Below are 13,585 nucleotides of genomic sequence, written 5' to 3'. Positions count from 1 at the left end.
ACAACAAACATATGCACTGTGCTTAAATAACATGCTGAGTCTTTGACTAACACAGTAGCATTTATTCTAACAAGTCATCATGTGGACTGAGTGAATCCAAATACAGTCAAAAGTGTGATAATGGTAGCGTCCACTGGTCTATAGCGGCCACAAAAATATCCCCCGCAGAGACAAGCATAGTTATAAACCTTGTTTAAAGCACCCGCCTTTTTTTCTTCCCGAAATAGTTTTGCGTTGCGGCTGTCCAGGTTTGCATGCGCACTGCATGGACAGCAGGAGTGACTTCACGGACAAGTCCGTGCTCATTCGCTTAAGAAAATTGGTGTGTGTTATGTTTGCTTGTTTCAATAATGCAGAAAAAGCACATTTCAGCAACACAGGAACTCTTTGTTTATAACTCGGCTCGTATCGCCGCTAAGTACTATCATCTCTACTTCCAGTTACGGTCTACTGCTAAGACTTATGGTAATGGGTAGTGTAGTATCTACTAGTGTAAGAAATAACATGTGTGCATATGGTGAAAGAGTACATTCCTCCTGGAGTGAGCTGCCAGCTGGTTCTTGTAACCTGGGGTAGGTAACAAAGTATGACCATTACGTCTGACATGCGCAGGTGGATAGTATCCACTTCACCAAGCAAGGCTGATGAATCTGGCGATGGTAGGACTCTCAGGACAGGTCTCCATGAATAACAGTCATGCTTGGATAATGTCAACGGATGCTTGGAAACGCTTGTGTACACACAGATGGAGTCCATTTCAGTGTTATGAACTGAAAGACCTGAGATCACATAATTTCGAGTTATAAGGACTGGTTGCCTTGCTGCTCAAGAAGACATACTGTATACAAATAGAATCTATTATTATCATGTTGGCTAGATATCCTCTAGGTCAGTGGTTCTCAAATGGGGGTACGCGTACCCCTGGGGGGTACTTGAAGGTATGCCAAGGGGTACGTGAGATTTTTTTTAATTATTCTAAAAATAGCAACAATTCAAAAATCCTTTATAAATATAAATAAAAACCTATCTTTTTTTCCAAATAGTTCAAGAAAGACCACTATAAATGAGCAATATTTTGCACTGTTATACAATTTAATAAATCAGAAACTGATGACATAGTGCTGTATTTTACTTCTTTATCTCATTTTTTCAACCAAAAATGCTTTGCTCTGATTAGGGGGTACTTGAATTAAAAAAAAATTCACAGGGGGTACATCACTGAAAAAAGGTTGAGAACCACTGCTCTAGGTCAGTGTTTTTCAACCACTGTGCCACATTGTCTGGTGTGCCGTGGGAGATTATGTAATTTCACCTAATTGGGTTAAAAATATTTTTTGCAAACCAGTAATTATAATCTGTAAATGTGCCGTTGTTGAGTGTCTGTGCTGTCTAGAGCTCGGCAGAGTAACCGTGTAATGCTCTTCCATACCAGTAGGTGGCAGCAGGTAGCTAATTGCTTTGTAGATGTCGGGAACGACGACAATGGTTTGCAGGTAAAAAGGTGTCTAATGCTTGAACCAACAATAAACAAAAGGCAAGTGCCGCTTAGGGAAGGCTATGCAAAACTAAAACTCAACTGCAAAGTAAACAAAAACAGAATGCTGGACGACAGCAAAGACTTACAGTGTGTGGAGCAGATGGCGTCCACAAAGTACATCCATAAATGAAATGACAATCAACAACAAAATAGGAGCGTAAGACAAGAACTAAAACACTACACACAGGAAAACGCCAAAAAACTCCAAATAAGTCACAGAGTGATGTGACAGGTCGTGAGCATACTTGCCAACCATTCTCCCGAATTCCTCCCAATTTTCACCCGGATAACAATATTAAGGGCGTGCCGTGATGGCACTGCCTTTAGCGTCCTCTACAACCTGTCGTCGCGTCCGCTTTTTCACCATTCAAACAGCGTGCCGGCCCATTCACATGTTGTGTGCGGCTTCTGCAGACACACGTAAGTGACTGCAAGACATACTTGATCAACAGCCATACAGGTCACACTGAGGGTGGCCGTATAAACAACTTTAACACTGTTACAAATATGCGCCACACTGTGAACCCACACCAAACAAGAATGACAAACACATTTCGGGAGAACATCCGCACTGTAACACAACAGAACAAATACCCAGAATCCCTTGCAGCACTAAATCTTCCGGGCTACAATATAATAATAATAATAATAATAATACCTGGGATTTATATAGCGCTTTTCTAAGTACCCAAAGTCGCTTTACATGTTAAAAACGCATCATTCATTCACACCTGGTGGTGGTAAGCTACTTTCGTAGCCACAGCTGCCCTGGGGTAGACTGACGGATATACAGCCCTGCTAATTATTCTTGGCCCCAGTAACATTACACACACTTTGAACAGTAATACTATGTTTGAATAATGGAAAATAAAACACTGTGCTTTAATATAGTGATTCTTTGGCATACCACTAGTGGCACACATACCACTGTTTGAGAATCACTGCATGACACAATTATTAACATTTAAATGTGGTTTAATGAGCTATGCGATCACACCTTTTTTGAAACACATCCTACCTGACACATAGGTCTCATCCGTGACGTCACCGGAAGTCCCGCCTTCCCGCCCAGGCGTCTGGCACGAAGGTAGCATTTAGGCTAATTTAGCCTGTTAGCAAACGGCATTTAAACTATCGCAACAAGCGCTAAAGAGCCCAACGAAATAACAACACCTGCCCCAAAAATAATAGTTCTTTTAGACGAGTAGAAGTACAAAGTTCTCAAGCCAAAAGCATTAAGTAAAAAGAACACATCGATTATTGGTGAAGATGAAGACGATCTCCTTCGTGATTTCTGCCGGCTTATTTCTTCTTCTACGCATGTTGGTAGGCAACCCAGAAATACAGCGCCCCCCAGAGGTCAACAAATTACCCCACAAGTAAACAGACTAACATATTGTTACTCTATTCTCTATTATAGTCCCTGTTTTGTTGTAATAGGGTAGAGCACAGGTGTCAAACTGAAGGCCCGGGGGCCAAATCTGGCGAAAGCCTGGAAATAATATGCGTTAATAAAATGCTTCATGTTTTCTTACTAAATATATTTTTGTTCTTTCCTTTTTGACATTAAAAATCATGTACACGCATATCTTTTAAAATTCAATATTATCAAAATCAAAATATTATATTATGTATTCCAAAAATATTTTTTGTTAAAATAAAGATAAATACTTATCTTTATCTAAATACTTGCAATTTAAATATCTGCTTGACTTATGATTTCAAAACAAATGATCAATGAAATTGTAGAATGTAAAATTGACAATAGATTTTACGGTTAAATTCCGCCGACTGAGTTTTTTTTTTACCGTAAAATCAATTTTGGTACTAGAACTGAAATATTAAAAAACATTAAAACGAAAGGATTTTACCGTAAGAAAAAAACCCAACTGGCAGCTCTGTTGCTTGAATTTTACCACTAAAAACTGTGGTATTGTTTCTCCATTCCATTCCATTTTTTTATATGCCACAGCTTTTACTGTAAAATTCTAGTGACTGAGCTGGCAGTTTTTAAAGTAAAAATAAAAAATTGTTTTGCAGCTTATGTAACAAAATATTATATTATGTATTCCAAAAATATTTTTTGTTAAAATAAAGATAAATACCGTACTTAAATATCTGCTTGACTTATGATTTCAAAACAAATGATCAATAAAATTGTAGAATGTAAAATTGACAATAGATTTTACGGTTGAATTCCGCCAACTGAGTTTTTTTTACCGTAAAATCAACTTTGGTACTAAAACTGAAATATTAAAAAACATTAAAACCACAAGATTTTACGGTAAAAAAACAAACAAACTGGTTGCTTGAATTTTACCACTAAAAACCGTGGTATTGTTTCTCCATTCCATTCCATTTATTCAATTTTTTTATATGCTGTAAAAAAAACACAGCTTTTACTAAAAAATTCTAGTGACTGAGCTGGCAGTTTTTAAAGTAAAAATAAAAATTGTTTTGCAGCTTATGTAACAAAATATTATATTATGTATTCCAAAAATATTTTGTGTTAAAATAAAGATAAATACCGTACTTAAATATCTGCTTGACTTATGATTTCAAAACGAACGGTCAATGAAATTGTGGAATGTAAAATTGACAATAGATTTTACGGTTAAATTCCGCCGACTGAGTTTTTTTTACCGTAAAATCAACTTTGGTACTAAAACTGAAATATTAAAAAACATTAAAACCACAAGATTTTACGGTAAAAAAACAAACAAACTGGCAGCTCAGTTGCTTCAATTTTACCACTAAAAACCGTGGTATTGTTTCTCCATTCCATTCCATTTTTTTATATGCTGTAAAAAAAACCACAGCTTTTACAAAAAAAATTCTGGTGACTGATCTGCCAGTTTTTGAAGTAAAAATAAAAATTGTTTTGCAGCTTATGTAACAACATATTATATTATGTATTCCAAAAATATTTTTTGTTAAAATAAAGATAAATACTTTACTTAAATATCTGCTTGACTTATGATTTCAAAACAAATGATCAATGAAATTGTAGAATGTAAAATTGACAATAGATTTTACGGTTGAATTCCGCCAACTGAGTTTTTTTTTACCGTAAAATCAACTTTGGTACTAAAACTGAAATATTAAAAAACATTAAAACCACAAGATTTTACGGTAAAAAAACCCCCAAAAACTGGCAGCTCTGTTGCTTGAATTTTACGACTAAAAACCGTGGCATTATTTCTCCATTCCATTTCATGTATTCCATTTTTTTATATGCTGTAAAAAATTTAAAAAAAAACAGCTTTTACTGTAAAATTCTGGTGACTGAGCTGCCAGTTTTTGAAGTAAAAATTAAAATTGTTTTGCAGCTTATGTAAAAAAAATATTGTTTATTATATATATATATATATATATATATATATATATATATATATATATATATATATATGTATATATGAATATGTTTATATTACTCACTGTTAAAAGCGGCCCTCTGAGGGCAACCATAACTGCGATGTGGCCCTCAATGAAAACAAGTTTGACACCCTGGGGGGTTTGAAAAAAATCATTAATCACAACAAAATCCATAAAAGTTTCCAGTTGAACACATTGTGGTCACCGGCTAAAATCCTACATTTATGATATTTATAAAGGTTATATTTTCATCTTTGCAAGGTTGGATAAAAGCAATTTCATGCTAGGTTGTATTATGTCGTTTCTAAATATCTAATATTGCAACATTGTCAACGAAGATTTTACATTTTAGCTACCTTTTCTGATAAAATATCAATCCTAATAGAAATATAGCCACCTGGCGACAAATAAAGGCTGTCAGTCATTCACTTCCTGTTGCTTTCGGTTGACCCGGTCCTATTTGGCAGTCAAATAGACAAAACAAACCATGCAGATTAGCATGATTGCCATGTTTTACAGTGGGCTTGCATGCTAGCAGGCTGAAGAAAAGATGACAGGATTGTACCATTTGGAATATCCTCTCTCCCTCTCTGCTCCCGGCCGCTTACTGTTAAAGACAACAGATGATTAGATTAACACGTATCACCTGTGAAATCGAATCACCTGCCGGCTGTGTCTCGTCCTCAGTACCATGGACAGCGGCGGTGACTTTTCTTCCTGCAGGCAGCGCTGGCTACACCTCCCCCCACACAAACTCTTGCTATATGACACGGCAAACTTTGCTTGTGAAAACATGGGGAATTTGGGTTGAACATTTAGACTTTGCTCTTTTTTTCCCCTGGTGGTTGCCTGCGCCATGCAGGCACAGGCGAGAGTGGGAAAAGTACCTTCATCAAACAAATGAGGATCATCCATGGAGGAGGCTACAGCGAGGAGGACAAGAGGAGCTACGCTAAGCTGGTCTACCAGAACATCTACACGTCCATGCAGACTATGCTGAGAGCCATGCAGGCTCTGCACCTGACATTCTCTCACACATACAACCAGGTAACATACACACACACCTGCAGCCTTCATTGTTGGACTTTTATTAATGAGTTGATTAGATGATTTGTTCTAGGACTACTCTGCAAAATGTTGAATGACATATGAGTGAAGACAGAATTAATTTGCAAAGGTCACAGGTCATATAAGTGGTCCAAAGTCAGAGCCAGTAAGTTCCATGTCACAATTGAATTGAATTTACAATAATAATGAAAAAAAAATTAACATTTGGTGATATGTGCTTTTAAATTCCATTTAAGTATTAAGCAGAAAAAATGTTTTTAATGGTTTTCAATACTAAAATTCAACCCGGATTTTTTGTTCCCAATTTAAAAAAAAAAAAAAATCATAAAAAATGTTGTATACAAATTTTGAGGGTTTTTTAGAGTGATTTTCTCAGATATAAAATATAATTTCCAATTACAAACCCCCCCCCCCCCCCCCCCCCCCCAGACATTAAATAATTTTTAATAGAAAATGAAAGGAGTTTTTCTACAAAAAAGGTTCATTTGTTTCAAATCAAAAGAAAAATATCAAAATATTAGAGCATGTATCTTCGGATTCTGAGGTTTTTTAAAATCTCCAAAATAATTTTTGTTTGATTTAAAACAACCCACAAAATAAATAAAAAAGTGTATATTCAATTTTAAAGTTTAGTTTTTATTTTTTTCCATGAAAAATAAACTTAAAAAATGTGTTTTATTCACAAATTTCATTTACAATTTTTGATTAAAAATAAAATGTAATAACAATGACAGTATAATTTAAAAAATATTATGTCTGGAAAAATGCTATTTAAATCTAATTACTATTATTATGATTATATTTAAAAGTTTGTTTTCCCGCACAAAAAAGGTGCATTTGTTTCTGATGAAAAGAAAACAATGCATGCATGTTTGCAAGTGTGTTCTATTTAACTATAGATATATTTATTTCGTGTTGAATTTTAAAAAAAAATAATCAGAAATTGCAAAAAATGCCTTTTCAAATTTTGTTTTTTGTTTTGGTTTCATTTAATGAAAAATGTAATCAAAGCAACATTTTATAAACATTTTACTATGTATCTCCACATGTGTATTCGCTTTCAAAATTTGGGGACGTCTCTGCGCTGCTGACCTGTCTCCACTCAAGATGATCTCCTGTTGGCCCCACTATGGACTGGACTCTCACACTATTATGTTAGATCCACTAAGGACTGGACTCTCACACTATTATGTTAGATCCACTATGGACTGGACTCTCACACTATTATGTTAGATCCACTATGGACTGGACTCTCACTATTATGTTAGATCCACTATGGACTGGACTCTCACACTATTATGTTAGATCCACTATGGACTGGACTCTCACTATTATGTTAGATCCACTATGGACTGGACTCTCACAATATTATGTTAGATCCACTATGGACTGGATTCTCTCACTATTATGTTAGATCCACTATGGACTGGACTCTCACAATATTGGGTTGAGTTTTTCCTTGCCCTGATGTAAGATCTGAGCCGAGGATGTCGTTGTGGCTTGTGCAGCCCTTTGAGACACTCGTGATTTAGGGCCATATAAGTAAACAATGATTGATTGACATTGAAAATTCACACAAAGGGATTTATTCAAGCTTTGCTTTTACCCCCCCCAAAAATATTTAGTTTGAACTATCAAAATAATTTCAGAATTTCTTAATTTATTTGTTTGTTTTCTTTTTATAGAAACGTATAAATTGAAAAATATATACAACATTTACAAAAATAGAAGCATTTATCCCTACTATATTTTATCAATTAAAATTTTTTGATAAAATGCAGGAAATGTATTGTTATCTCAAAAAAAGTACTGAAGTTTTTAATTTTGGTTGAACATCCAACATCTATTGTTGATACCCAAACAATTGTATGACATTGTTCATTACAATTTCTTGGGTTTTTTATCTTCCTTTATCAGGGTAAGAATGCTATAGATTTTGAAAAATTAAGTTATTCAAGGTCATGTAGTTACAGTTTGTTTCCAGCTCTAGTTATTTTATATTGTTATTGGGATTTGTTATTAACTGTATATATTATATGAAAATATAATATAATATAGTACATCAGTAGATATGACATACTGTATATATAGTATGAAAATATTACATATACGTTATATTGCTACTATGGTAATAATAATAATAATAGATTGTATTTGTAAAAAGCACTTTACATTGAGTAAACAACCTCAAAGTGCCAGTGTATTAAAAAAAATAAAAATAAAAACATAATAAAAAATAAATAAAAATAAAAACTAGAACAGCCAAATAGGTAAAACTAGTAAGCATATATCTTTAAAAAAAGACTTTTTAAAAAAGAAGGGTTTTTAAGCCTTTTTTAAAAGCATCCACAGTCTGTGGTGCCCTCAGGTGGTCAGGGAGAGCGTTCTACAGACTAGGAGCGGCGGAGCAGAAAGCCCGGTCTCCCATTGGAGACCGGGCCAATAGTGGTAAATTTTTAGTCTACTTTATACCTGCATTATCCTTTCCATCCTTTGTAACTGAGCTACTGTGTGGAACAATTTCCCTTGTGGATCAATAAAGTTTGTCTAAGTCTAAGGAAAAGTCCAATATCATAATTGTGTTATCTTTGAAGCAGAAGCCTAATGACTTTGAATGTTTAAAAAGAATGTTTCGTGTGGTATTCCAGACCTGCGCCACCATGATCCTGGAGTTGGAGGTGGACAGGGTGGACGACTTGCATATGGACCACGTGGAGGCCATAAAGAGTCTTTGGACGGACGCTGGCGTGCAGGAATGCTACGACCGCCGTCGGGAATACCAGCTGTCTGACTCCACCAAATAGTGAGGAATGGACAGGATCAAAGATTGAGGGTCGAAAAATGAGTCTAATTGTTCATTTCCTGCAGTTATTTGATGGAACTAGACCGGATCGCACAACCCTGCTATGTACCCGATCTCCAGGATATCCTGCGGGTCCGAGTTCCCACCACGGGGATCATCGAGTACCCGTTCGACATGGAGAGAGTCATCTTCAGGTAGGTTCCCACATTATGACTTGTAAAACGGGGACTTAGTGTCACTGTCAGGTTCAAAACACTGATGACATCTATTAAACAGACAAGAAGCAAGGAATTAAACAGAGACAGAATTAAATTTAGCTCACTGAGGAGAAACACCTGGGCTGTACTCTTTGTGCAGTCTTCCACCACGCTCTGACGAAAGATTGTACGCCTCCTCTTTTATTTGGACATTCCCTGATTACATGGCAACAGCTGTTTTTAAAGGGACGGGGGTCGTAAACCGCCGTCGCCTTTGGTTACAAAACAGTTCAAAGAAAAGGTGCCTGGAGGGGGGTCAGGTCCTGCTTCCTCTCCGCTTTGTAGATCTCGGATCAAGACAAAATCTTCCTGTGGATTACAATAGATAAAAGAAACCGACGCCTTCATGTCGCTTCCCATCATACACAGTGGAGTTTTACAAGCCTTTTGATTGGTAAGATCAAAGACAGCTTTTGGTCTGCTCGCCGGGAACTCACTGCAAAACAAAGTTTTGTGATAACTTAGATCCAATTAGTCTGACAGTCACGTGTTTTGAGGGCAGGATGGTGGACGTTGGGGGTCAGAGGTCAGAGCGCAGGAAGTGGATCCACTGCTTTGAGAACGTTACCTCCATAATCTTCCTGGTGGCGCTCAGCGAGTACGACCAGGTCCTGGTGGAGTGCGACAACGAGGTGAGCGCTCGCTTTCCCTTGTTCGATGATGTCACTGACGATGTCATCTCCCAGAACCGCATGGAGGAGAGCAAGGCACTTTTTAAGACCATCGTCACGTACTCCTGGTTCCAGCGCTCATCCGTCATCCTCTTCCTCAACAAGACCGACATCCTCAAGGAGAAGATCATGCACTCCCACCTGGCGGACTACTTTCCGGAATTCACCGGTCGGTTGGTCAAGGAGTTACATATTTAGTTAGCACTGTTGGCATTAGCACAGGCTGAATTCATTGCGCAAAACATTTATGTTAGCTAAATATTTTTATTATGCTGAATTAGGGTTGTATACCGGTATTAGTATAGTACCGCGATACCACTGAATCATATTCAGTACTATACCGCCTCTGAAAATATTATGTTTATAAACTCAGGAAATACGTCTCTTGACACATGAGGACTTTGAATATGACCAATGTATGATCCTGTAACGACTTGGTATCCGATTGATGCCCAAATTTGTGGTATCATCCAAAATTAACAACAGAAGAATAAGTGCTTATTACATTTTAACAGAAGTGTAGATAAAACATGTTAAAAGAGAAAGTAAGCAGATATTAACAGTAAATGAACAAGTGGATTAATAATTCATTTGCTACCACTTGCCCTTAATAATGTTGACAAAATGATAGAATGGAAAATGACACAATATGTTACTGCATATGTCAGCAGCTAAATTAGGAGCCTTTGTTGGCTTACTTACTAATAAAAGACAAGTTGTCTTGTATGTTCACTATTTTATTTAAGGACAAACTTGCCATAAGAAATATATGTTTAATGCAGTGTTTTTCAACCACTGTGCCGCGGCCGTGAGATACAGTCTGGTGCGGCGTGGGAGATTGTCTAATTTCACCTATTTGGGTTAAAAATATTTTTTGCAAACCAGTAATTATAGTCTGCAAATGATGTGTTGTTGTTGAGTGTCGGTGTTATCAAGAGCTCGGCAGAGTAACCGTGTAATACCCTTCCATATCAGTAGGTGGCAGCCGGTGCTAATTGCTTTGTAGATGTCGGAAACAGCGGGAGGCAGCATGCAGGTAAAAAGGTGTCAAATGCTTAAACCAAAAATAAACAAAAGGTGAGTGCCACTAAGAAAAGGCATTGAAGCTATACAGAACAAAACTAAAACTGAACTGGCTACAAAATAAACCAAAACAGAATGCTGGACGACAGCAAAGACTTACTGTGGCGCAAAGACAGCGTCCACAAAGTACATCCGTACATGACATGACAATCAACAATATCCACACAAAGAAGGATAGCAACAACTGAAATATTCTTGATTGCTTAAAACAAAGTAGATGCGGGAAATATCGCTCAAAGGAAGACATGAAACTGCTACAGGAAAATACCGAAAAAAAGAGAAAAAGACACCAAAATAGGAGCGCAAGACAAGAACTAAAACACTACACACAGGAAAACAGCAAACAACTCCAAATAAGTCACGGCGTGATGTGACAGGTGGTGACAGTACACCTACTTTGAGACAAGAGCTATAGTGATTAGGGATGTCCGATAATGGCTTTTTGCCGATATCCGATATTGTCCAACTCTTTAATTACCGATACCGATATCAACCGATACCGATATATACAGTCGTGGAATTAACACATTATCATGCCTAATTTGGACAACCATGTATGGTGAAGATAAGGTTTTTTTTTTTTTTTTAAATAAAATAAAATAAGATAAATAAATTAAAAACATTTTCTTGAATACAAAAGAAAGTAAAACAATATAAAAACAGTTACATAGAAACTAGTAATTAATGAAAAGGAGTAAAATTAACTGTTAAAGGTTAGTACTATTAGTGGACCAACAGCACGCACAATCATGTGTGCTTACGGACTGTATCCCTTGCAGACTGTATTGATATATGTTGATATATAATGTAGGAACCAGAATATTAATAACAGAAATAAACAACCCTTTTGTGTGAATGAGTGTAAATGGGGGAGGGAGTTTTTTTGGGTTGGTGCACTAATTGTAAGTGTATATTGTGTTTTTTATGTTGATTTAATAAAAATAAAAAATAAAAAAAATAAAATAAAAAACGATACCGATAATAAAAAAAACGATACCGATAATTTCCGATATTACATTTTAAAGCATTTATCGGCCGATAATATCGGCAGGCCGATATTATCAGACATCTCTAATAGTGATGCATTTTAAGGTTTAAAGTCATATCCAACAATTGCAACAACAACTTTTTACTGTCAACTGAGTTTAGTTTTTTAATGATTTCTGCTGGTGGTGTGCCTCCGCTTTTTTTCAACTCAAAAAATGTGCCTTGGATCAAAAAAGGTTGAAAAACACTGGTTTAATGTACCCTAAAAAATTTTGTTAAAATAAAACCAATAATGCAATTTTTGTGGTTATTTAGAAAAGTACCGAAAAGTACCGGAAAGTATCGAAATAATTTTTGGTACCGGCACCAAAATATTGGTATCAGGACAACACTATGTGCTGAATTAAAATTCTCATTTGGATTTAAATGAAAATATTTAGCTAGCAACATCTATCAGTATTAAGGTAAAATTGTTGCATCAACAATAAAAACATGTACCGTATTTTTCGGACAATAAGTCACAGTTTTTTTCATAGTTTGGCCGGGGGTGCGACTTATATTCAGGAGCGACTTATGTGTGAAATTATTAACACATTATCGTAAAATATCAAATAATATTATTTAGCTCATTCACGTAAGAGACTAGACGTATAAGATTTCATGGGATTTAGCGATTAGGAGTGACAGATTGTTTGGTAAACGTATAGCATGTTCTATATGTTATAGTTATTTGAATGACTCTTACCATAATATGTTACGTTAACATACCAGGCACGTTCTCAGTTGGTTATTTATGCCTCTTATAACGTACACTTATTCAGCCTGTTGTTCACTATTCTTTATTTATTTTAAATTGCCTTTTAAATGTCTATTCTTGGTGTTGGCTTTTATCAAATACATTTCCCCCAAAAATGCGACTTATACTCCAGTGCGACTTATATATGTTTTTTTCCTTCTTTATTGTGCATTTTCGGCCGGTGCGACTTATACTCCGGAGCGACTTATAGTCCAAAAAAATACGGTATTACATTTTAACAGAAGTGTAGATAAAACAGTGCGACTTATATATGTTTTTTTCCTTCTTTATTGTGCATTTTCGGCCGGTGCGACTTATACTCCGGAGCGACTTATAGTCCGAAAAAATACGGTATTACATTTTAACAGAAGTGTAGATAAAACATGTTAAAAGAGAAAGTAAGCAGAATACTCGTAAGTTGAGGTACAAATTAGACAAAGCTATCAAATAAAAAAATGTTGAACTGACTGTCAAAAATATTTGCTCAGGCCCTCGCCAGGACGCGGCGTCTGCTCAGGAGTTCATCTTAAAGATGTACCAGGAACAAAAACCCGAAAAGGACAGGAGGCTCTATCCTCACTTCACCTGCGCTACGGACACGGAGAACATTCGCTTTGTCTTTGTGGCCGTCAAAGACACCATCTTGAGACATAACCTGAAGGAGTTCAACCTGGTCTGAAAGAGGACCACTATCGTAATGTATACTAACAACTGGCTAACAAATATGTACTATAAGAATATGGTTAATTATAAAGCTAGCTCTATTTCTTTACGCATATATTGCTTTTATATTAACATAACGTATGCCATGTGTAATAAAATAAATGTAATATAAAAATGAAAAGAAAAAAAAATTAAAGCCCCTGTGCAAACATCAAGAAAAAAAATCATTTGTTTTGATTTAAAAAATATATTATTATTTTAAAATATGTATTCCTACAATTTGTTTTTTTCTTTATTTCTGAAGAAAATATACTATTTTGTGTTTCTAAAAGGAAAATCAACTAA

General features: G+C 35.8%; 1 protein-coding gene and 1 long non-coding RNA gene across 2 annotated transcripts in view; one reads left to right on the top strand and one right to left on the bottom strand.

Moving 5' to 3' along the window:
• LOC133632958 (uncharacterized) overlaps positions 1–2,843 on the bottom strand; it is a 24,479-nt gene extending 21,636 nt beyond the window's left edge. The window contains exon 1 of the long non-coding RNA XR_009821740.1: positions 2,556–2,843. This is a non-coding gene — a long non-coding RNA (uncharacterized LOC133632958). The remainder of the gene's footprint in view (positions 1–2,555) is intronic.
• Positions 1–13,585, top strand: part of LOC133632955 (guanine nucleotide-binding protein subunit alpha-14-like) — a 16,401-nt gene extending 2,816 nt beyond the window's left edge. The window contains exons 2-7 of the mRNA XM_062025819.1: positions 5,775–5,959; positions 8,629–8,783; positions 8,849–8,977; positions 9,543–9,672; positions 9,727–9,880; positions 13,066–13,585. Of these exons, the coding sequence (XP_061881803.1) occupies positions 5,775–5,959; positions 8,629–8,783; positions 8,849–8,977; positions 9,543–9,672; positions 9,727–9,880; positions 13,066–13,256 (944 nt within the window). The 3' untranslated portion in view covers positions 13,257–13,585. The remainder of the gene's footprint in view (positions 1–5,774; positions 5,960–8,628; positions 8,784–8,848; positions 8,978–9,542; positions 9,673–9,726; positions 9,881–13,065) is intronic.

This window comes from Entelurus aequoreus, linkage group LG17, assembly GCF_033978785.1.
Source record: "Entelurus aequoreus isolate RoL-2023_Sb linkage group LG17, RoL_Eaeq_v1.1, whole genome shotgun sequence".
Taxonomy (NCBI): Eukaryota; Metazoa; Chordata; class Actinopteri; order Syngnathiformes; family Syngnathidae; genus Entelurus; species Entelurus aequoreus.
The sequence above is the reverse complement of the archived record's forward strand: the minus strand, read 5'-3'. Positions and strand labels throughout refer to the sequence as shown.